The following is a 23,030-nucleotide window of genomic DNA, read 5'->3' as shown; positions in this document are numbered from 1 at the left end:
TCTATTTTAGCTCATTTAACAGTTTCTTAAACAGAGAATTATTGTAGTCTATTATGTTTATTCTAGTCTATTATGTTTTATTTTCCATTTTAAGTAAGTAACATAACTTATTTCCAGCCAGTCCAGAACAGCACATTGTTTAATTAGAGTTAGATGCATTTGAAAAAGTACTCAACTGTGGAGGACGGGTGCCTTCAAAAAGAAAGATCGGATTGAGTTGTCACGCTGGAAGAATTCCCACAAGGAAGTGAGTCATGAACCTCTCCTGGTGTTCTGCACAATCATCATTGTGGGAGAGGGGGATTGTCTGTACCTGTGAGTTGGTACAAACGTTTGAGTTTCAGGTAATGACTGGACACTGAGTCTGTTGTGAGTAACTCAAGCAGAACATACAAAAATACGAATCTGTATGCTTTAAATAGATAAGTGGGATCAAAACAGGACTTTGGTGATGGGGTTAAAACAATCCCTAGAGGTAACAAGTTACTATGTTCAGTTAGCATGCGGGATTGCTTCCAAGTTTTGTGGTCTGACAAGCAGTCTTTTGAGATTTGGCCGTGGGGATACGTGGTCGTAGCAGATGGGCCACCTTCACAACCCGCACCAGCAACTTCATAATAGTTGTATAATAATGTAAAAATTTGTAGTAGATGTTCTGTTGTTCCTGTGGACCTCCACAACTGTGCATTATTTACTGTAAATATTTTTTATTTACAGTATTTTTGTTATTGATACTGTAATTCTTAAAATGGTTTATGTTCTTCCTATGTTGGTTGTTACTGTTTACATACTAGAGTGAGATGTCAATACAATTTTGGGGAGATTTCCTTAAAAACAAAGTTTCTTTACGTGTCCTGAGTAGAACTGGAGTTAGCATAAATATCCTTTCCATCAAATCTATCCTAGATACTGCCATATATGTGGTTTTAAACTGAAAAATAAGTCAATCTAGATACCTGATGCAGATGACAACAAGGAATTTCAGATGTCTATGCAGATAATTACGTAAACATGTAAAAACTCACTCTGTGTTGATCAGAATTCCATACTTTATCTAAGAAGTTTTATTAAGGACTTTCTGTTGCATAGCAGCTGTGCCAGCAGCTTAAAAATTGGCTTGTTTTTTTTGGTATGTTTTGCTGTTGTTTTGCTTTTAAATAACTTTGATACTCCTCTGCCAGAAGTGTTAGTACCATCCTTGGAGAGAGCAGACGACTTTTTCTAATTTGTTTTTTTTTTCCATTTCTGTAAAACAATCTGTAGGTACCTAATCAATTTACACTGAAGCTTCATTTACTAAAGTTTGAAAAGTGCTCTAGTTTTAAAGTTTGTTTCAACAGAAGTAGTTCAAAGTATAATATATTCAATTTTATAAAATTTAGGAAAAGTGTCATTGTGTTCCAGAGTCACACAATAATATTTTAAAATATATTATGAAATACATAATTTATTTATTCAAAACATGTAAACTATAAGCTGAAGAATCTACAGGTAACCCAGAAAAAGCATTGCTGTGGGAAAAGTTGATGGGTTGCATGCTTACTTCTCATCACATTTTTTCAGTGTTTACAGTCTTGCATCCTCTTTTATTATGGTCAGGACAAAACTTAAGAGGAATATTTAAAGCAAAATCTTGGCTTCTTTGCTATTGACTGTGTTGGATTTTTTTCCTGTTGAATAGAATCATAGAATGGTTTGGCTCGGAAGGGACCTTCAAGGGCTCCAACCCGCCCTGCCACGGGCAGGGACACCTCCCAGCAGACCAGGTTGCTCAAAGCCCCTTGAACACTTCCAGGGAGGGGGAATCCACAATTTTTCTGGGCAACCTATGCCAGTGCCTCACAACCCTCATTGTACAAAAATTCTTCTTTATTTCTAATCTAAATCTATCCTCTCTTAGTGTAAAGCCATTACCCCCTGTTCTGTCACTACAGGCCTTGCTAAAAAGTCTGTCTCCCTCTTTCTTATAAGCACTGGCAGGCCACTATAAGGTCACCCTGGAGCCTTCTCCTCTCTAGACTGAGGATCCCCAACTCTCTCAGCCTGTCCTCATAGGGAAGGTGCTTCAGTGCCCTGATCATCTTTTTGGCCTCCTCTGCACCCACTTGAGCAGGTCCATGGCCTTTTTATGCTGAGGGCCTGAGAGCTGAACACAGCACTGCAGGTGGGGTCTCACAAGAACAGAGAGGGAAACTTGCCTCCCTCAGCCTGCTGGCCACACTTCTCTTGATGGAGCCCAGGATGTGACTGGCTTTCTGGGCTGCAGATGCACGTTGCTGGTTCATGTCATGTCCAGTTTTTCATCCCCTACTATTCCCAGTCCTTCTCCTTGGGGCTGCTCTCAATCCGTTCGTTGCCGGTTGTGTGGATGCTCTCTTCAGGGTTGTGTTTTGTGGGAAACGGGAAATGGGTTTTAACTTTTTTTTAAAATAATTTTTCTTTTTTTAACTCTCTTTCAGAATTCCCCACTCTACCAGTATCTGCAGGATTTGGGACACACAGATTTTGAAGTATGTTCATCTGTGTCGCAGAAGGCAGAGCAATGTGCAGCAGTGGAAAGCCAAAAAGAGCGAACTGTGCATGCTGCCCAGAAAGTGAGAGCTCTCTTCTTCCTATTTATCTTCTCAAAAGTGAACCACATTGTTACACAAATAGGCAAAATCAGAGGGGATAAAGATAAAATAATTTTTTAAAATTAAAAAAAACTGAAAACCAAACCAAACAAAAACCCCCAGTTGTCATGTCTTGTCTACAAATATATTTGGAAATGCATGTTTTCCAATATAGTTCGGAGTGTTTCTTTGCACTTATGTAAGCTAGGGAAGCAGGAGACTTTAATAATGAATTTTTTGATTGTTGTAAATTATCTTATTTACTGGATGTTATTATGTTAGCTTAGCATGACATTCTGGGAATAAAACCTGTAATTTTCCAGAACAGCATATTTGTAGTTCCCAGCCCTTCTCAGGCATTTGGTTGCTACATATTGCTTACTTTGTGACAAAACATTAAGAAAGCGTATTTCTGGGAGGCATAAATACAATAACCAATCTTAACGAGATGGTAGAACATGTGGATTTTTTAAAAACATTGTGGTTTTAAAATTAAGTTTGAGAATTTGGCCATTTAACACCTACTATCGTCTACACATTTTTGGTTTTCCTTCTTCGACATAAATGGTATTTTACTGTTACTGATAGTGTACAGGCAATGTGATTCAGATGAGGAGCTGTAGTTTGTGTGAGGAAATTCCTCTTTTGAGGCAGCTAATGTAACAAATATATTGAAAATTCCAGTAGTTGATTTGTCTCCTTAGCTTAGATGGAGCATGTAAGAAGTAGTTATTTTCTGCCTGATTCTTTCACTTCCACAGTGGAAAGTTCAATTTTCAGTGGACGTGCTCTGACGATATGCTAAGCCAGGAGGAAAACGAGGCTTCCATGTGGACTTCTCTGTCCTGGCCACTGCAGGCTGAGGTGGGCAGTGCCTCACAAGCAAGAACCCAAACCAAGCATTCATGGGTTGATGCCTTGCCTCTGAAGAATTAGCATTTCTTTCTCTTATCTCCCCACCATATATGGTAGCTTCCATCTTTGTGCACCTTGGGCACACAGACCTATTTTGCTCTGTGTAGGATCTTAGGAGGGGTAGAATTCAGAAGGGTCTAAATTGATGTGGATAATGTCAGTCACATTCTTCCTGATTTGGGGGGAAAAATGTGTGATTTTTGAAATGTTTGTGATAACATGGTATATTTGCAAGGACTGATATGCACAGTCTTTGAAGTGGAAATTTAGAAGTTGAAGTGCAAAGATTATTTGTCTAGCAATATTCAGAGAAGGATTGATGGGTTGTATTTTCATCTAGAGATATTCACTTCAGTTGCTCTCTGTATATACTGCATAAATTTCCTCACGCACTCATTAGTCCATTTGAGAAGGTGGCATAATAAAACAGGACACATTTTGCTTTGGTCTTCAGTCCTGCTGGCATCTATCTTCATGGATAGATCAGTCCTAGTTTGTGTTTACCTGTGCACTGCACACTTCACTTCACAGCCTCAGTCCCCAGTATCTGAGATTTGTAGTCCTTTGCCACATCTCTCTTCTGTCATGCCCCACTTTCAGACCAAAAGTGGTCGTGTAGCTGAGAGGCAGGGTGCATATCCAGTGAGCAGACCAGTAAGTACCGCTGTGTGCCCAGTACATGGCTTAGACAGAGACTGTAAAAAAATAATCATTGTATAATAAGAATCCCAAAGTTTTGTATTGTTCAGCCATGTTCTTGAAGAGTTTGCAGCTTTTCAGAGTTCAGCAATCATGCAGTAAACAATTACGAAGGAACCTCCTACAGAACTCTAGTCTCTTGTGCTGAGGATTTGTGAGCCCAAGAAACAGATTAACTGGAGGGGGAGGAGGAGAAGTGATTCTTGCAGTGTCTCCATGTTTCCTTGACTGGTTTCTCTAATGTAAGATTATTTCAAATTTAATGAATAAATTAGTTTCTAGTTACTGTTGATGTGGACAGCTATTGCATTTGTAATAATGATTGCCTCTATCAGTGGTCACAAGGCAAGGCAGTATTTAAATCAGGGTTTAACTCACATTTTTTAATACTTTAATTTAAACTACTTTTAAAAGTATTCATGGAAATATTAGGTCCACTACCCTTACTTTTCAGAATTGTCAGCTGATGTTCACCATAGCCCTCAAGAAAGTACCTGAAAATATATTTCCCTTGAAAGCTATTGGCAGTTTTGTGATACATTTACATCGAAGATACCTATTCTAGATTAGTGCAGGAAGACTTTAATTAAACCACTGTTAATTGAAAATTAGGGTGAATTTCACTGACTATCCGTTCATTACTTTCAAGTAATGCATGGACTATCACTTGTTAGCTGCGTTACTTTATTTTGAATAATTACTTCTGTGGAAGTCAGTAAAGCAGAATGATGCTGTGTTCATGTATATGGTTTCAAGCAAATTTAATGCAAAAGTGCTGTCGGCTTAAGAGCCTCAAAAATGTTAAGATATGCTGCTTTTAAAAGTCTCAAGTATCCTGGTTTTTCCCCTCCCTTCCCCGCAAGCATTTTACACTTAATTTTATTGTGTTGCGAGCAACTCTTCCAGTATTGTGTCAGATGTAGAAGTCATTCGTCATGGTTTGCCCTGCAACTTGAAGGGAGTGATGTGTGAAAATGGACTGTCCGTTTCTTGCAAATACTAGGATGACATTCACATTGTCTCATCACTGTCTAGACAAGGGTGCGTAGTGGAAATAAGGAAGAAGCCTGTGGGTAATTTCTAGTGATAAAATGCCATAAGTTCTTCCTGCTGCTGTTCCAGTACCAGTTTGGGAGTGTTAACACTTTTCTTTTGTAATCTGATGTCAGAAAGTCTGTTTTTGTCATTTGATTTCTGTCCCATTTTGTGGGGTGTCTCAAAAGGAAACGGAATGAGGGAGAGGCAGCTGACCACACATTTAAAGAAGTGGATTGGTTTTAGGAGGATCTGAGGCTTTGTTGCAACTCTTGTATGACATATAGGCAAATGATTTAAATTCCCATCCAATCATTTCCTCATTTTTACATGAGACTTCCTATTATCACCTCCTTTCTTGCAGCCTTCGCTGGCCTCATCTGCTGAAATTATACAGTGACCGGGAAGCAAATGGTTTCTGAGTTCTGAATATGAACCTGCCTACAGTCTCAATATAAAATTATCATAGTTGAGGTTTAGTGTAATAGAAAATATAATCACAGGACGTAGATGTTCCATGCTGAGTGATGCCTAGTATGTGTGTATCGTTTCCGTTCTGTTCTGAAAAGCAAGTTTACAAATGCCTTAAACACTTTATTAAAATAAAAATATAAAAGCTGCACTATTGCTTTGTCTTTAAGTTGACATTCCTAGAAACATAGAATGGTGTGGGTTGGAAGGGACTTCAAAGATCACCTAGTTCCAACCCTCCTGCCATGGGCAGGGACACCTCCCGCTAGGTCAAGTTTACCCCTCTTTTATTCAGTCAAGTGGGAACCATGGGCAGATACAATCTGGTGACATGTAGCAAGATTTTGGCAAGGCAGAGATCTAATTTGGGATCTTCAGGGACTGAAAAATCTGGGGACAAAAAAAAAAAAAAGAGGTTCCTAGTGACTGATATAAACATTACTGCTGTGTCTTGCTGTCCTGCCAAGCAGAACATATGGTTCAGTCTTCATGAAAGACAGAAGCATCAGCTGAATTTGAAGCACATCTTAAATAGTTCTCTGTGTGTCGTTTTGGTGTGTTTTTTTAATCAGAACATGGTCTTAATGAACATTCTGCTGAAAAGCTGTAAAGGTGCTTCAAGCTTATGTTCTGAGGGCTGATGAAATGCCAAGCTCCTATCTGAGGAAGTTCCGGGATGAGATTTAGCACGGTAATTATAGGTGCGGTGTTCTGGCTGTACCAGTCTCTGGAGAAAGTTGCCGCTAGAGTTTTGGTCTCATGATCACTTGATACTCAAAAGCAATGTTTGCAAGGGCTCCTTGACCTGTTTTCTGGAATTAAATCCTTTTTGGGTAACTCTGTTTGATCTTTAAGGAATGTATTTGTTCCCGTTTACATTTTTCTTTTCTCAGTCATTTTCCTAGACTGCTGTGCATAGCTGAATGTTTAAATTGATTATACTGTCACACCTTATCCCATCTTAGATGTGATAATATTTTGTCACTAGAATAGGGCCGGTGCTGGAGGCAACTGCTGAGGATGGTGTTGGGGCTAGCCCTGAGGAGCTGTGCAGGTGACCTCATGTAGAAAGGCAGAGGGACGTCCTTTGCCTTTGTGTAGGACTCCCATTCACTTAGTGCTAGTTCTGCATAGCTGGAAGGTATTTAACACACAGCATTATCTTCTTTCTAAAGCGCACAGAATTGAAAGGGGCCGATGTGAATGACAATACTTTAGATACCTGCTAGTTTGCCATTACAAGTTCGTCCTGTACAAAAAACAAATAGTCCTTAGAATTTTATTTTAGACTCAAATGAACATACCTAAAATGTGCATGTCCTGTGCTTTCTTGCCCTTTTTTTTTTTCATGTTAGGAGTTATACATCAGTTTGCAGAAGGTTTGACTGAGTGGTGTTTTGGAGTTGTGAGAAGAATACTCCAGAAGCATTGGCAACATGACCTGACTTGTGTGTTGATGAAAGTTGTTTTACTTGTCAGTAACACTCCCAATGGGAATGCACGCTGTGAGACACTATTCCAAGGATCTGAATAATTTCATGTGTTACTGTACTCTGCTGGGTCACAGCCCAAGACAGTGGGTTGTCTTGTTTTGTGTTTTCAAGCACTGACATGCCTGTTGAGTGTTTATGCAAGCTCAGGTTTTTTTTATTTTTAAACTAAAACATGAAAAATAAACCAAAAGATTACTTGCATAGCACACTAGTATGGTGGGCTTTTTTTTTTCAGTAATTCCACAGTCTAGTTTAGTCAGCTGGTAGTGGTTTAAAAGTATCCTTGGTGTAGGTTTCAATATTCATGATAAAAACCTAAAGACTTATGGAGGCTAAGCATAATTTTCAGTCGAAAATGGACAATTCTTTCTGTGCTCTACTTTCAAAGTACGGGGAAAAGTACTTCTGAGTGAAGTAGCTCTCTGCAACTCAAATGTAGAGCAAAGACCTTTATTTATGATATCTCAGTTCTCTCCAACTTGTAATTGGGAAATTTTGTTTTATTTTGCACTACTTTACAAAGAAACTTGGAAGATAATCTGGTGCTGCAGTTTGTGGCACTCTTCCAGTTTATGTCTGTGCCCCTGACCAACATCAAAATACATTCACCTAGGTTTATTCCATAGTCTAAGAAGCATGGATTGCTGGGAGAGCCCTCCTAATGGGTCACAATCAGGAAGAGCTGTCGTTATGAAACCCTTGTTACTGGTTTGTCTCTCCGGTGACCTAAAATCGCTTGTGGCTTAGGTCTGCAATTCTGTCTGTACACAGCAAGATGAGACATATGTAAAGAAAAACTTGAGTTAGGTTATCTAAAGGGATGGCAGAGGAAGTTATTTCAAAACCTGTTGAAGCCTAAGGGCTTTAGGGTGACATTTTCTGATGTTACTTAAAGTCATTCTGCTCTGACTTGCTGCATCAAACCTGTGTCACGCTGCCTGTCAGAGGGCTGTCGGGCTGACTGCAGAGCTAACTGCAAAGCTCCACGTTCCTATTTCTTGGTTCTACTTTTCTATTTCCCACCTTACAGCTAGGGGGAAAAAAAAAGATGGGGGAAAAGAAGGAAAAAAAAAGAAAAAACGAGAGAGGAAAGGAAGAAGCTAATTTAATGTAGACACCCTTTATACATTAAGCTATCGTAACCTTTTTTTGAGGGTGGTTGTATTTTGTGTAAGTTTACGTGTAAGCACTCGACAGTTAATTTTTTTTTGCATACATTTCATTTGATTGTGTTACATGTCAGCAGTCTGAAGATTAAGAGGTAGGGCCTCAGAATTAATGACATATATGTAAGTAAATATTTTGAAAAATACTTCCTGTCAGCTCGGTCTGAGGAAAATGGACAGTGTGTGTCAAAAACTCCATTTTTTTTCATTGAACGGCTGCAGAGTGAAACAAAATCATGCCTCTATTTAATTATAATCTTTCATGCATGATATTTTAGGAATATACAGGAGTAAAATGTGTGAGAGGAAGTCCCTCTGATTAGTGGCATTCAAAGTTACGTTCACAGCTCAGATGAAACAGGGATTTGGGTTGCATGGGAAGCAGCGTGGACACGAAGTCCCTGATAGCACCCACTGGTTGGGACAGGGAGTTGCTGGGACCAGTTCCTCTTCCTACAGTCACTCTTCCCTGTCTCTGTTCACAACTTCTCCAGAGCTTCAAGCTGCAGTGGTCTGCCGAGGAGAAGTTGTTCCTCTCCTGGTCTTTTGCTTTTCTTCAGTCCCATGTCAGCCATTTAACTTCACCGCATTTTTTATCTTCAAGGGAAGAGAAATGCAGTATCGATGCAGTAGCTGCCAACTTGAGATCAAACTTAATTCTAGCAGTAGTTATTTTTAACAGTACAACATAACAATCCATTATGCTCCAAATAGGTGGGGTTACTGAAAGCTTTATTTCATACTCTTGTGTACAGGCAAACTGACGGGAAGCAGATGTTCCCATAGCGTGCTCTGAAGTTAGGCCAGACACAGTAAGCAACACTTCCTTACAGGTACTTGGATCTGAGTTAACAAAAAAAGCAAATACAGAAATAAAGGAATTGCCTGTTGTTATTTATTTGGTTTTGACTTCGGTGTTTTGGGTTTTTTTAATTGGAGTAATTTCTCTTCCCTTTCAGCAAGGCATCCTGTCAAAACTAGTTGAGTTCTTTAGAAGTTGGTTTCCTTTTCCACAGTATAAGAAAAATGATGACATACTTCACCGACTGGTAAGTGATCACTTTTTTTTTCCTCCTATTTCCTTTCCTAATCCACAAGTCCTCATTTCCTCTGTACTTCATCCTCTGAGCACCATCCTTGGTTGCTTTTGGCTCTAAGAGTTTTATTTATTCTTCAGATAACGTTGATGTGGGTTTTCAGAGTTGCTGTGCCAGGCAAACTGGGCACAGAAGAACAGGAGCGATATCAGTAGCCAGGCTGAAGACGTTAAAAACGTGGAAGAGAAATTAAAACAAAATGTGTGAGGAATTAAAGAAACTCTTGCAAGCTGAAATGAGTTAACCTACAGCGTAGCTCCCCCCTCCAGTGGAAGGCAGTGTGGAGAAAGCCTGTGTGTCGCAGCCAGTTCCTTGCTGACACAGCTCAGGATGGAAGGTTCTAGAGCTTTGTCTGAGTATTGCTTCACCCTCTGCTTTAGCTTGTTAGCTCAGGCACAGCCTCACCTCGGGGCGCCTCTACTGCCCATCCCGGTCTATTTATTTCTGCACTGCTGCCCACAGGGCTTCTGCATTTGGGAAGAGCGAAGCAAACTGAGGCACCTCTGTTAGAATCCCTCAGAAGAGCGTTACGCATTAAGAGCAGACAACACCCGAAGCGCTCTGGCTCTAGGGAGAGGCAGGAGCAGTTCCCTGTACTCCCTGTGCGCTCTCAGCAGGTCACAAGCAGGTTGGGCGTCCATCTGCCTCGCCACAAGTTGCATTCGCCTACTCGTGGAGCCTGCAGGAACTTTTAGGGCCCGAATCAGTCTGTGTGGGGTAGACCTGACAGGTGATAGCTCTACCCCAGGTAATTAAAAATAGTTTTATGCTGCCTTTACACTTGTTCTCTGCAGTTCTGCTTTCTAGCTAGTTCAATCTCTAGCCTGGGCTTGTCTGAGATCTGCTTTAACTTGCACCAGCTGCTTCAGGTTCCTAGACTGGCTTGCAAATGTCACGTTAGTCAGACTGTTCCAGAATACGAAAGTTAGAATTTTGATTTTTTTTTTTTCTGCTGTAATGTAGGGATGATGTCTTCAAATGTAGCTTCAAAAAAAAAAAAAAAAGTTGAACAATACAAGAAGTTAGGGGGTTCCTTTTCTCAGAGAATTCTGCCAAGTCCAATTGCTATCTCTTCTCCCTTATCTCAGGAGGACAAAATTTCCTCTGAAACCTCTTATTAGTGATCTTTGGTTGTCTTTTAATTCTCCCTCTTCCCCTATGAATCAATGGTATTATCTAACAGCTTTTTTTAGCCTGCCTTTCTTGAGGTGGAGATACAACCAGCGAATATGGAAAACATGTTTCTCCTGCTGCATGCTGCAGCAGGGTACTGAAAATGACACAGGATGCGTCGGAGGAGGGCAGAGTTTCCTTTTGCACACAGTCCTGAAACAAATGTTTTCCATTAAAAGTAGAATGCAAGTTACCTCAAGTGACACAAATGTATGGGATTAAACTTTTGACTGGCTATCCTATGGTTTTATAAAGAATCTCATTCTGTCAGTAACAGAACTAAACAGGTTTTGTACTGTGAAATGCCATACTTCTGTTAACAGTTTCTCAGAGGATTTTCAGAAATACTCTCCTTTCCCTCTTGTAATCCAGCTAAATGCAAGGATTCATGTGTTCAGTGTTTGTTGGATTTTGTTATGACATTCTTAACTTGAAGTGTTTTATAATTATTGTTTGGTGCAGTATGCAAATCAAAATCTCAGGGGGCTTCACTGGTGGATGTATTTCTCTTCAAGAGCTGTGTATTTATCTTGAATAACTATAGCTGTAGGGCAAAAATTAGCAAATGCTTATCATGGCATCAAATCCGCACGTCAGTAACTCACTGAAGTTTGCCTGGAGTTTAGCAAGTGTGAGATCTTCAGACCCCCATGCTGCTTCATATTTGGATCAAGTTCCCTTGGGAAAGACACGGAGTCTTTTGCAGGAGAGGACTTCAGTGCCTCAGCTTGGGCCTCGGTCCCGTGCTTTGACCCTACAGTTATTAAATGTCCACAGGTGCCTTTTTCTTGGCTAATTTGTAATATCTCTCTTTCTAATTTTTGTTTGTTCGTTAGTGATGTTAATTAAGTCATTACATTAAAAAATATAAAAGTGTTTGCCATTTTATCAATGATCTTCTAATGGATATAGCACCTCTCTGATTCTTATGCAAATATAGTGGCATAATCGGTGGCGTGTTTCCAGGTGTTGTTACTATCTAGGTCAGATCACAAAGTCATATGATGCATCCTGCAAGTCTAAACTGTTAGGTAGTGTATGAATTTTTAAAACTAAACAAGTTTTATAGAAATGAAGTAGCTACTTGTGATATATCTGAAGCACTCCTGTAGTCTTTGGAAGCAGATTGTTGTTACTAAAGTGTGGAGTGTCTGGGTGTTTTCCTTGTTCTGCTAACTTAATTTTGAGAATTTGCGTATTCTTTACTAATGCCTGTTTTTTCTCCTGCCCGTTTTGTGGTAAGGATGTCGGATTTCGATTTGACACGCTCCGTACCATCCTGCAACAGGAAGTTCTGCTGCAGGAGGATGTGGAACTGATTGAGTTCCTTGACCCCAGTATCCTGCCTGCGGGGCAGTGTAAGCAACAGGAAAACCGACAGCTTCCAACACTACGCTCCCTAGCAACTCCTAATATTTGGTATTGTACAGAAGATATCTACCACTATATTCACTGAGAAACAAGCAAAAAAAAATGTATTGTGTGTTCTTTATATAAAATGCAGCAATAAAGTCACTATTTTTTTCCTCAGGTCTTCGAATCTTTGGTCTGCTAGTCCCCAAATTTTTGTATAAGCATGGTTTTTTTCCTCGAGTATTTTTTCTTTTGAAAGAGTGAGTTTTAATCTGAGATACATACAAGAACATGAATGGATATTTCCAGACCCTAATATATGCTATAAAGGAGAACTAACATGGTTGAATAATTCATGATTTTCTAAAGCTATACAGTGGTAGTTTTGGTAAATGAGACACGATTGTGAAGACTGAATTGAAAAGTGTTTTCTCTGTTGTGGTGTTCATGAAGTATTTTGGGGGGGAGGTGCAGATAATTTTCAGATGTAGACTATCAGAAGAACAGAACGAAGAATATTTAAAGAAGATACAGTCAAGCCAGGAGAGACTGGTGAAGTTTACCCTAAAATCCTGAAGGAGCTAGCTGCAGCAGGGTCTCAATAACTGCCACGTGATTTTGAAAAATATATTTTAATGTTTGATGTACACCTGGTTTTGAAAAATAATGAGGATAGTGGATGTTCTGGCAGAGTGACTTGCTCAGAAACGGATCGGAATCAGTAGGAAAAAAATCTCATATTACAGCCCAGTGCTATATTTTCAGACATATGTTAGGAAAATAGATAAAATTATTATATAGCCACATCAGGTTAAAAAACCCCAACTGTTTAAGTTGTAGTATCTCATTATAGGTGCTCTCTGTAAACATGAGAACCAAATTTTTCCAGTGGGTTTGTCCTGGTCCTAGCACTATTCATTGTTGCCTTAATTGTTCAGATCATAAAGTATACTTATAAAATTTGTCAATATTGCTCAGATGGCACAAAGTTGGTAAAGTGTTTTGGCATAATGGAGTTCAAAAGTAGCTTGGAGGAATACCATGAAATGAAAATGAGTAGAAAAGTCAATAATAGCAAAAGTCTAGTGTTAACACTAGGGAAGGAAAATTCAAGTTAACAAACACAGAGCTGTGAATCAGTTGGGTAGGCAGCACTGCTTCAGAAAAGGATCTGCACGTTGTTGCAGAGCATAAATTGAGTGCATCAGCAAATTATTCAAAAAATGGCAAATCTCATCCTAGTGTCCTTGTTATATGCAGGATGCAGGGGTTTACTTTTCTGTCGGTTTCCTTGAGCCTTGTGTTAGACTGCAGCATCTGGTTTTGGATGCCGCACCTGCAGAGGCACAGGTAATTTAGAGTCAGTCCGGAGCAAAACGAGAAGAAGGATGAGTTTAGAAAATGTAATCTTTCCGAAACATGAGAGTGTGCTGGCCAAAATGGAGAAAAATGAGGTGGAATGACACAGTGTAATGATGTGTAAAAGGTAGTTAATTAGAAGGTGGTGATCAGTCGTGGCTTCTTCTATTCAGAGAAGGAAAGGATATGAGGAAAAAGCACGTGATTAATTTGCCAGTGATTCAGACTGGACTTGGGTTAAATCTTTGGAACTCTAAGGATATTTACGGGTTGGAATAGCTACCTGGGTGGGTTGTGGAGTCTCCATTTTTTAGTTCAGTCTATCCATGAAGATCTGGATTAACCAAAAACTGGAAATGGACAAAGTGAGCTCTTAAATCCCTTCCTGTCGTGCATTGTTGTCATCCATTTTTTGTGTACGTGATTTTTTTTTCTTTTAATGTACCAAAGAAGTTACAGACTTTGTATCTATCCTTTTTAAAGTTATACATATCTGGAATATTTAGCTTACTGAAACCTACCAGTACCCCTGAAAGAGTTAATACTTGTAAAGCTTCTTGAAATATGACCACAAAACTGTCCAGAAAATAGAAACCCGGACATCACGTCTTATTTTAGAAATGGGAAAATATTCCTTTTGAATACTTCTGAAACTAAATACAGGATACGCAGCTTCAAAGGGTGAAGAAAGTGAATATTTTTCTTTCTAAAATTTTTGAAAAAGTAAAATTGTTATGCACCTTAAAGCCATCCATCTCTGTGGGTTATATCTTCATCCATCTCTGTGAAGACCATCATAACTTCACAAAACTGCAACTATAATACTATAGATGAAGCACACTTTGTTTTCTCCTGGTTACTTATTTTTATTGAATTTTTCTAGATAAAAATGACAACTTTATCAAGTTTTTAATATGTCATTGAGAAATAAGTGAACTGAGATACTGGTAGCTGTGTTCTTTAAGGATTTTCTAAAGCTGCCAAATTATTTAAAGTGATTATTCAAGCCATCTTTATAAAGATGTGTTAAAAACTAGTGGTGTGTTGGTGTCCAAGTTAAATGAGTCAGACTCTGGAAAAAATAAAGCTGGCGTTACTTGCGAGTTTTGTTACCAAAAGAAACATGCCCTTCCCTACTGTACTCTTGAACCTGGAAGTACAGATATTCCAATTCCTACCCACCCTGGCTTATAATGCTGAGTAGTCAGGTTTTTTCTTTTTCTATTTTCTTTGCTTTTTTTCCCTTTTTTTTTTGAGTCATATATGTAAGAGAAGCTGACCTTTCTAAGAGTTACATTATTTTTCAACTCGTGCCATAGAAAAGCCGGAGAAATAATATCATATGCATAGATGTCTAAATCTGCCCCTGGGAGCAGTTTTTGGTGTTTACAGCTCCCTTCAGGAAAAAAGCCCCGTAGTAAGATGTAATCTCAAACATAACCAAAAGCTTCATGATTTTCCCACTCGTTTGACCTCAGGACCCTGCGGTTGACGACGCTTTCTCTGTCTGCAGGGATGTCTCGCTGTTTCTTGCCTTTGTAAGTGCACTGCTCATGCTGCCTTCGTGGTGGAAGGAATCCTCGTGGCTGCCGTGGGGACTAGTTCTGCTTGTCTATGCAGTCTTCCGAGTGTGGGGCACATGGAGGACAGCCAAGCTGCAAATGTCCCTGCGAAAATACTGTCTCCAGCTGGAAGAAACGGTGGCAAATAGCCGAGCTTTTACTAATCTCGTGAGGAAAGCTCTCCGGCTCATTCAAGAGACTGAAGTAATTTCCAGAGGATTTACCCTGTGAGTCTTTATTTCACTTTATTTGATACACACACTCATTCAAGCCAGATGTCTTCTAAAACCATCTTGTTGCACCATGTCCCAAGACAAGTGAAATTACTGGAAAACATAATACTTAAAGCTTTTCCTTTACATAAAGTAGCATAATTGCCATTCATACAAAAAGTATGATTTCTAACAATTCAGTGTTAAAACCCCACATCCTGAAGGAGTGTTAAGTCTCACACTCCTTGTATGCCTTTGAAATCTTCTGCTCTGCTAGCAATGAAATACATGAAGAAATGGATTTTGAACCAGTTTGGTTAACTATTTTGGGGAGTCATTTACAGGGTTGTTTGGTTGAGGGAGTTTTGTATCTTACATTACCAAAGCTATGTAAAGAAACTGACCTGCAAGTAGTCATTCATACTTTAGAAACCAAGATGACATGAAAAGCATTCTATTTTTATTTAACAAATAACAGTCTGAAGTCATGAGAACACAGCGATCAGCAAAGACCATCAAAGGTCATTTCCCACCTCAAATAAAGTTTGCATTTGTCTTTTTTCTTGCATACAATTGTTGAGATGTTTAGATTCTTAAATTGTTTGCTGCTGAATTTGTCTCTCCTCCACTTAAGGGATGTGAAAGTGTTCCTGGTTATTTAGCTCTTGTAGCTATTTGGTAATTTTTGCTAATTTGCTATGTGAAGGGACATCAGAAGATGTTCAGTGTGTGCAATGATCCCAGAGCCAACAGACTGCAGCCAGGTGGAGGAGAGGGACAACTGAGTTTATTGGACTGCGTGGATTCGGTGGCCTGGCGTGTTAGAGCCACAAAAGTAAAAGGCCCTGGTAGATGCGGTGCACAGTGCACCCTAATGCCATCGAATTATATAGGTACAGAAACTGGTACCAGTTCTGGTGTGATGGGGCAGAGATCTCAGGAACTGACTATATCGGAGGCCAAAATGAGCCTAACCGGGAAAATATGGGAAAGGCACTCTGGAGTGACTGGTCCAGATGCCCCAGGCATCCTGGGCATAGACTTCCTCAAGAAAGGGTATTATAAGGACCCAAGAGGCTATAGCTGGGCCTTTGGCTTCTGTGCACTCATGCACGTTGCCATGTGTGCTTTTCCCTTGTAACGACCTGTGGTTAGATATGTACCTGTGCCAGTTAAGGTTAAAGGAGATGGGAAACACCAACAGCTAAAATCCAGTCAACTTCTTTCTGAAAACAGTAAAAAAATCCCTTTTGTGCACCAAGAAATTGTTACTTCATGTCCAGACCAACTACTCTGCACTCAGGCACATGTTTTAACGTGCAAGCTTGAAAGTGTAGTCTTAACGTTTTAAATTCATTTTCTAGGTTGAGATACCTTCAGTATGCTTCATTGAAGAAATGTTTCAATCTCCCTTTGGAATGCATAAGCATGTCTTCAGCCTGCCTAGCTATGTGCTTTGTTTTGGTTTGGTTTTTTGCTGAAGAAGCATATAGTTAAGCAATAGGCAGTCTTATCTTTTCAAACGGATTCTTAAAAGGAATTATTGTTAGGGCTTGTCCAAATTACAGATGAGAAAAACATTTGGATTTTTTCCTAAGTTTAAGCAAACGAACTTGTGGTCAATGTCTAAATTGCTGGTGCCTTGTTCTTTTACTACATATCTTAGATAACAGATTAACGAAAAACAGACTGGTCTTTAAGCTGACACTTGATCTAATAGCCTCTTTACTTAAAACTTTGGCAAGCTTTTCAAAAGACTTTGGAGCATGGATGGAGTGGGTGAAGTGTGACTGTGCCAGCATCTTCTTTGGAACAGTTGTCCAATACAAAGAAGTCAGTGCTGTACAGGTTTTGGTTTGGTTTAGCCCTGAGGAAGTTCTGACTCTGAGATGCTGCTGCGCAGGGCACCATGAAATTCTTTGGCTGCGATAGCGCTTCATGTATGATCCAAAAAACTAGCTACCCCTTTTTTCTTCCAGAATTCTGCTACAATAAACCCCAGCAGAGAAAACTTGAGCGTGGTCTCCTGTAATAACCTTGCCAAAGTCTTAATGTTTGTTCAGAAGGAGCCACATGCCAATTGGTTGCATCTCAGAAGTTACTGAGTATCTTCTTGTGTCGTTTCAAAGGAATGGGATTTCAACCGGGTAGTACAGCATCCATGATACATATGCTGCTGTTTTAATACACTGCTAGCTCAGCATACTGTGTGTGGACTGTGCATTAACCATGTTGAGAAAGAAAAGACACTGAAGCTGACATTTGAATGGTGTTAAGTTTGGATTTTGGTTAGCTGTACTTAACTAAACTATGAAGTGGCAAGCCCAGGTCTGCAGCTTTGGCCTGAAGTTCCTTGTGTTCCACCACTGAGGCTTCTCCCTATTGCACCATTCATTGCTGTTTTCTCATGGTATAATTTATGTATGCTTCGAAATATCTATGGCTTTGCTTTGTTCTACCCCATTTTCCCCTTGTTAATTGATGTTTGTCTCTAGATGTTAAATTACTCCTGATGAGGTTTTGGTCAGTTGTCTACCATTTCACTGGTTTGCTACTGTGCCATAGTGAGTGCTAGATGCTTCACCAATTCAAGCATCCATTTGCCTTCATTCCCCTTCCACCCAAAAAACCCCACAGCAACCATTTAGAAAAGTAACTTAGAACCCTGTCAGGCCTCTATTATATTAGCTGCTCTCAAAGGCAACTGGATATTCTGATTTCAGAATGGCCTTCCGAAGTGTTTATCGCTGCTACTGGTGTTTCAGGTATGTCCCTGTGGTACAAGCTCTGTGATGCAGAGATGGCCAAGACCTCACCAGGGTAGTGTGGGTTACAGAAATTGTGCTCTACTGAGGAAGAATGGCGGTGTTTCTGTCTAATTGTTTCATTTGCAGTTAGTCAAATGAAGCCTGATCATCAGTCAAAGAATCACAGAATCACAGAAAGTCAGGGGTTGGAAGGGACCTCAAAAGATCATCTAGTCCAGCCCCCCTGCCAGAGCAGGATCCCCTAGGGCAGCCACACAGGAACGTGTCCAGGCGGGTTTTGAAAGTCTCCAGGGAAGGAGGCTCCACAAATTCCCTGGGCAGCCTGTGCCAGTGCTCTGTCACCCTCACAGTAAAGAAGTTTTTTCTACTATTTTTGTGGAACCTCCTATGTTCCAGCTTGTACCCATTGCCCCTTGTCCTGTCATTGGACATCGCTGAGAAGAGCCTGGCTCCATCCTCCTGACACTCCCCCTTGACATATTTATAAATATTAATGAGGTCACCCCTCAGCCTCCTCTTCTCCAAGCTAAAGAGACCCAGCTCCTTCGCAGCCTAGAATTTCCACTGGGTAATGAAATTATGTCCATTGTCTTGCACATTGCAAAATCAAAACTGTACAAATATGTAATGAAAGGCTGCAGCAATAGGCAGCAGTTATTTCCTTGTCTGTCACTGTAATAATTAGCTTTTCTCCAAAATGCTGCCGTTCTACTGTATTTTAAACTAGAATCAAGCTCTACAAGCATGTCTTGGTGGAACTGCTTTCATGTTGGTGTGCAGTAGTAGGTTTTTATTATGTCTGTACAAGTTTGTTGTTGGGAGCCTATTGCGAGATTAATGGAGAAGTAAGTCACTGTTCTTTAGAAGCGAAATGGGTTTGGAGCGGTAGGAAAGAGGAAATTCACCCTTAACCTTCTTTTCTTCTTGCTGATACGCAAAGTTGGTAACATTTTTAAAGCACAATTAAAATGTATAGAAGACAAATGGAACATTGGGAAGTTAGGGATATGGCACGTCTGGCACACACACATTTATAGCAAGTTACACTAATTTAAGAATAAAGAAGAATTAATTTGTAAAAAACACTGAAACAAGCCTTCCCAGAAGGAAAGGAAATTGTTTTGCTGAATACTGGCAGTACATGCTGTGTATTTGTTCTGAACAGGAGCTTGAAATGCTTACATCTCTGTAGCAGAACATAGATCTTTCTTCTTTATGGTAGAAGAATTTTGCTCCTTTTCTTTGAGTGTGCTTCTGACAATTCACCCAGGGCTTGAGTCTACAGATTGATGTGATAGTTTATCCGTAAATACTTCCAACTGTTACCTTCAAAAGCTAGCGAAATGTGAGAGATTGCCTTGTACTACACTACGTGCTGTGTTCCCTAGTGAAAGGTATGGCAAGACTAGCATTTTAAATTTATGTTTAAAAATTGAAATTAACACAGTTTGTGTTTTATTTTATCCAGATTTTGAAGTACTTTATGAGATGTTATATAAACAATTTTAGCATCAGGTAATTTAATATGGTACACAGATATTTTACTATGGTATTTCAGCTAGCGTATTCAATATACTGCAGTATTTGGCATGAATCTCCTTGTGTTAATCATATTTAACATACTGCTATGGATCCAGCCTGGCTCACTGGGTGGGCTGCATTGCTTTTCATATTTGGCAGTGAAGGCCGTAAGCTGTTTTCCCTTGCAGTCAATGTGGAGCAAGGTCCAGCTTAGCACATGCAGTGGGACCGACATTTTTCCAGCAGGGTCAGGTCTGCTGGCTTAGTCAGCTTTTCCATCGGATGGGCTAGAGAAATAATTACCAGTGCAGCGACCCGCTGCAGTCTGGCCAGGTACCCTGCAGGCACCCTGTCTCTTTTTCCCTTTTAAGTGACCATAGACATGAAACCACCTCGTCACCGTGCCCTAGGAAAGGTGAGAGCAGAAGCAGGCTTCCAGCCCCCAAACCGTTCATGACAGTTCATTGTCCTGTTGTCTACACTACGTCCATCCCTGAGTTGATTCTAGTAAAAACAGCCCCAGCAAGTAGAGTGCACTTAAGCAATTTTCACTCTCTCACTCATAGGTTTGGCATCAGACTGTCTATGAATAGATATAACTGGATGTTAATCTTTGTTTTTTCCTTTTCTATACCTTGGTGTTACACAGACCTGTTTAACACTCACCCAGTTCACAATTAAGTTTATTTCCAGATGAGGCCATTTCTTATGGTTCTAAAGTCATTTGAAGTATATTCTAGTAGAATTATATATTCTGGTAGAATATATATAAATGGTATATGCACCTGAATATGTGGACGCTGAAATATATTTTCAGATAGCTTCATACATTTGATGTGTTTACCTGTCAGACTGCCACAAACACAGCTGACATTCATTGCATGAATATTTCTGTTGACCTAGAAAAGATTCTGCATGGAGAAGACTGAACGAATATAAGTGTTTTGCATGAAAACCATATTTAGCAGCACATTTTTTTTCTGCAAAAATTATTTAAAGAACAAATTTGTGTACAAAGAGGCATATGTGAAATATCTGCATGTTAAACTTCCAAAGCTTAAAGTGGGCTTATGATAGTTTTGAATCAGAGATAATGTTATGGGCTGTGTATGCTTGGTGTATTATTTTGGAGAACTTTTTAGAGAACAAATATCCTCAGGAATTTTGCCATGGTTCAGATGAGAATAAAATCAGGCCGTCCCTCCTGAGGAATCCTGGCTGCTTATTGGAAATTTTGGTTAAATATATCATTGAGATGAAGTTTTTTTCTTCACTCTCATAGTTACTGAGTGCTTTGAAGAAGTTTTTTAAGTAATGGAATAAGAAAACTGATGTACTGTCTTTTAAAAATACTTTAGGACATCTGTACAGTTGTATCACATTTTACTTTTCAAGTTTGCTTGACAGGGTCAGTGCCGCTTGCCCATTTAATAAAGCTGGACAGCATCCTAGTCAGCATCTTATTGGTCTCCGGAAAGCTGTTTATCGATCCGTCAGAGCCAACTTTCGAGCCTCAAGACTGGCTACTCTATACATGCTGAAAAAATATCCTTTTCGTAAAAACCCACAAGTTCGGGTTGTCCTATCTGTAACTGTGCCAGTGTCTAGAGTTGGTATATCTAGAGTCAGATGGTATCTAATTACAGAGACAAAAGGTATCTAAAGAAGATGAAGAAAAGGTAGCATAGAAAATTGGTACTTATGCTTGCTTTGAAACATTCTTGAAATTCTCTTTTTGTAAAAAAATTTTCTTTTTGTGACAAAATTTCTTTTTGTGAAAAAAGATTATTTTGGTGAAAAAGTTTTCTTTTTCTGAGAAAAGTATGTTCAATATGAGATAAGATTCTGTGCACTGGATACATTGTCCCAGTTACAGACACCTATGCTCTTGGTCCAAGTATTGATAATGTGTTTCAGAGTCCTTCAGAATTTTGTTTTACAATCCCTCTTAGCCACCTTCTTCACTTGCACCAAAATACTCCCTTCTCTAACAAGATGGCCTTTTACTCAACATCCCTGTGTTCAAAGGTAAGTTGATTTCCTATTTCAGACAAGCTGGGTGAAACTCTGATTACATTAATTAGCCAAAAGGCGTGTTTAAGAGCAAGGAGTTTCTAGTCTGAATTGAAGCAGAACACTTTGTTCAGATTCCATTTTGTGAAGTGTCATCTGTATTTCTTCAGTGGATTGTATACTTTCTGTAACAGCATCAGCATTTCAAGGGCTTTTTTCTATGTTTATTGACTTACTGTACTATGTAGGAAATAACAATGACTTCACCCTGTATTACAGCAAAAAAATTTTTTAAAATCTGCTCCTGACCTGAAAAAACACAGGCAAGGAAACAAAAAGGTGGTGGTAGTGCAAGTGTTGAAAATCTGACGTGACAAATTTCTTGTTTTGTCTTCCTGGAACATGGTATTTGACTAGCACATCTTGCCTGGCAAATGGATGCATATATTGAGTGACTGAGTGTACACACACAGAGGCACACACAAAGCTACAAGTGCATGCATTCACTTTGAAGAAAATGAGTATTTTTTTGCAAAATAAAAACTTCTGTAGGGATAGGCATCCTCATTCTAGGCACCAGACTTTACTGTCAGCTCTGAGAAATAAGGTGTGTTTGCTGCATAAACAGTGAAAAAAATACTCTGGGTGGCTCAGACACATTGATGAGAATAAGTGATACCTAGCCCAGAAATAATCGAGAATCACTTCTAAGAGCAGGGGAAGAAGGATCTGAAAAGAGAATCAGTTAACAGGGCCTTCCCAAATATTGTCCAGCATGAAGAAAGTCGGGCGGGCAGTGGTGATGACAGACGTGTAGGTCATCGCTGTGGCTGGCGAACACTGGTGTGTACTAGGCTGTCCACTAGTTTTGTAACTACTAAAGGTAAGGAATGGCTTTTAGATTAAGGGATGGGAAAAAGGAAAGTTTTGTTTACTTTGGATAATTTGACTTTTATACCCGTCTTTGAAATATTTTTAAGATGGAAGTTCCATTATAACAAATTATCATGCAGATATCACAGTAGTAAGGGCCCACAGAAATAAATGGTGCAAAATTTATTGGAGTTGTCTGTATATAGATAGGTTCTTGACAACTGGAAAGAGAAGGGTTGTATTTGTGCAGAACACAGTGGCAAAAGCAGTGGTAGCATGTGAGCTGAGCCGCAGACCAGGCCAATTCTGCAGTGCACGAAACCTGAAAGTAGGGAATTTAAATGTAAGGAAGGTGAGTAAAGGATTCTTCCTCCCCACCAAGATAATTAAGAGCAGCTTTAAGGTAGTTCCAAGTTGCCTTAGTTTGAATTTTTCCCTGCATATCGTGAATGCCTGGAAACGTTACGTGTATTACCAGGCTATTGATGGCAGGGAACATCTTTCAAGTAGATTCTAGTGCCTTATGCAATTAAATAGTACCCTTACGCTGGAGGGGCCAGAGATTCCTTAATTTCCAAAGCATTCACAGCTGCCACTTGTGACAACTTTAATGTCCTTGTCCGTCATCAGATTGTTAGCACAAATTTGGCCTACAGCAAGGAGGAAGAGGAACTGCAGAGATTAAATAAAAGAGTGAGGTAATATACT

At 39.6% G+C, this 23,030-nt stretch overlaps 1 protein-coding gene across 1 annotated transcript in view; it reads left to right on the top strand.

The window, feature by feature from the left end:
- VEZT (vezatin, adherens junctions transmembrane protein) overlaps positions 1–23,030 on the top strand; it is a gene marked incomplete at its 3' end in the record, with an annotated part of 32,031 nt that overhangs the window by 5,717 nt on the left and 3,284 nt on the right. The window contains exons 3-7 of the mRNA XM_009872152.1: positions 2,454–2,594; positions 9,351–9,440; positions 11,905–12,080; positions 14,887–15,162; positions 20,832–20,981. Coding sequence (XP_009870454.1) covers positions 2,454–2,594; positions 9,351–9,440; positions 11,905–12,080; positions 14,887–15,162; positions 20,832–20,981 — 833 coding nt within the window. The remainder of the gene's footprint in view (positions 1–2,453; positions 2,595–9,350; positions 9,441–11,904; positions 12,081–14,886; positions 15,163–20,831; positions 20,982–23,030) is intronic.

Source organism: Apaloderma vittatum, unplaced genomic scaffold (assembly GCF_000703405.1).
Source record: "Apaloderma vittatum isolate BGI_N311 unplaced genomic scaffold, ASM70340v1 scaffold15956, whole genome shotgun sequence".
Lineage (NCBI taxonomy): Eukaryota > Metazoa > Chordata > Aves > Trogoniformes > Trogonidae > Apaloderma > Apaloderma vittatum.
This window is presented reverse-complemented; position numbering and strand designations above follow the sequence as displayed.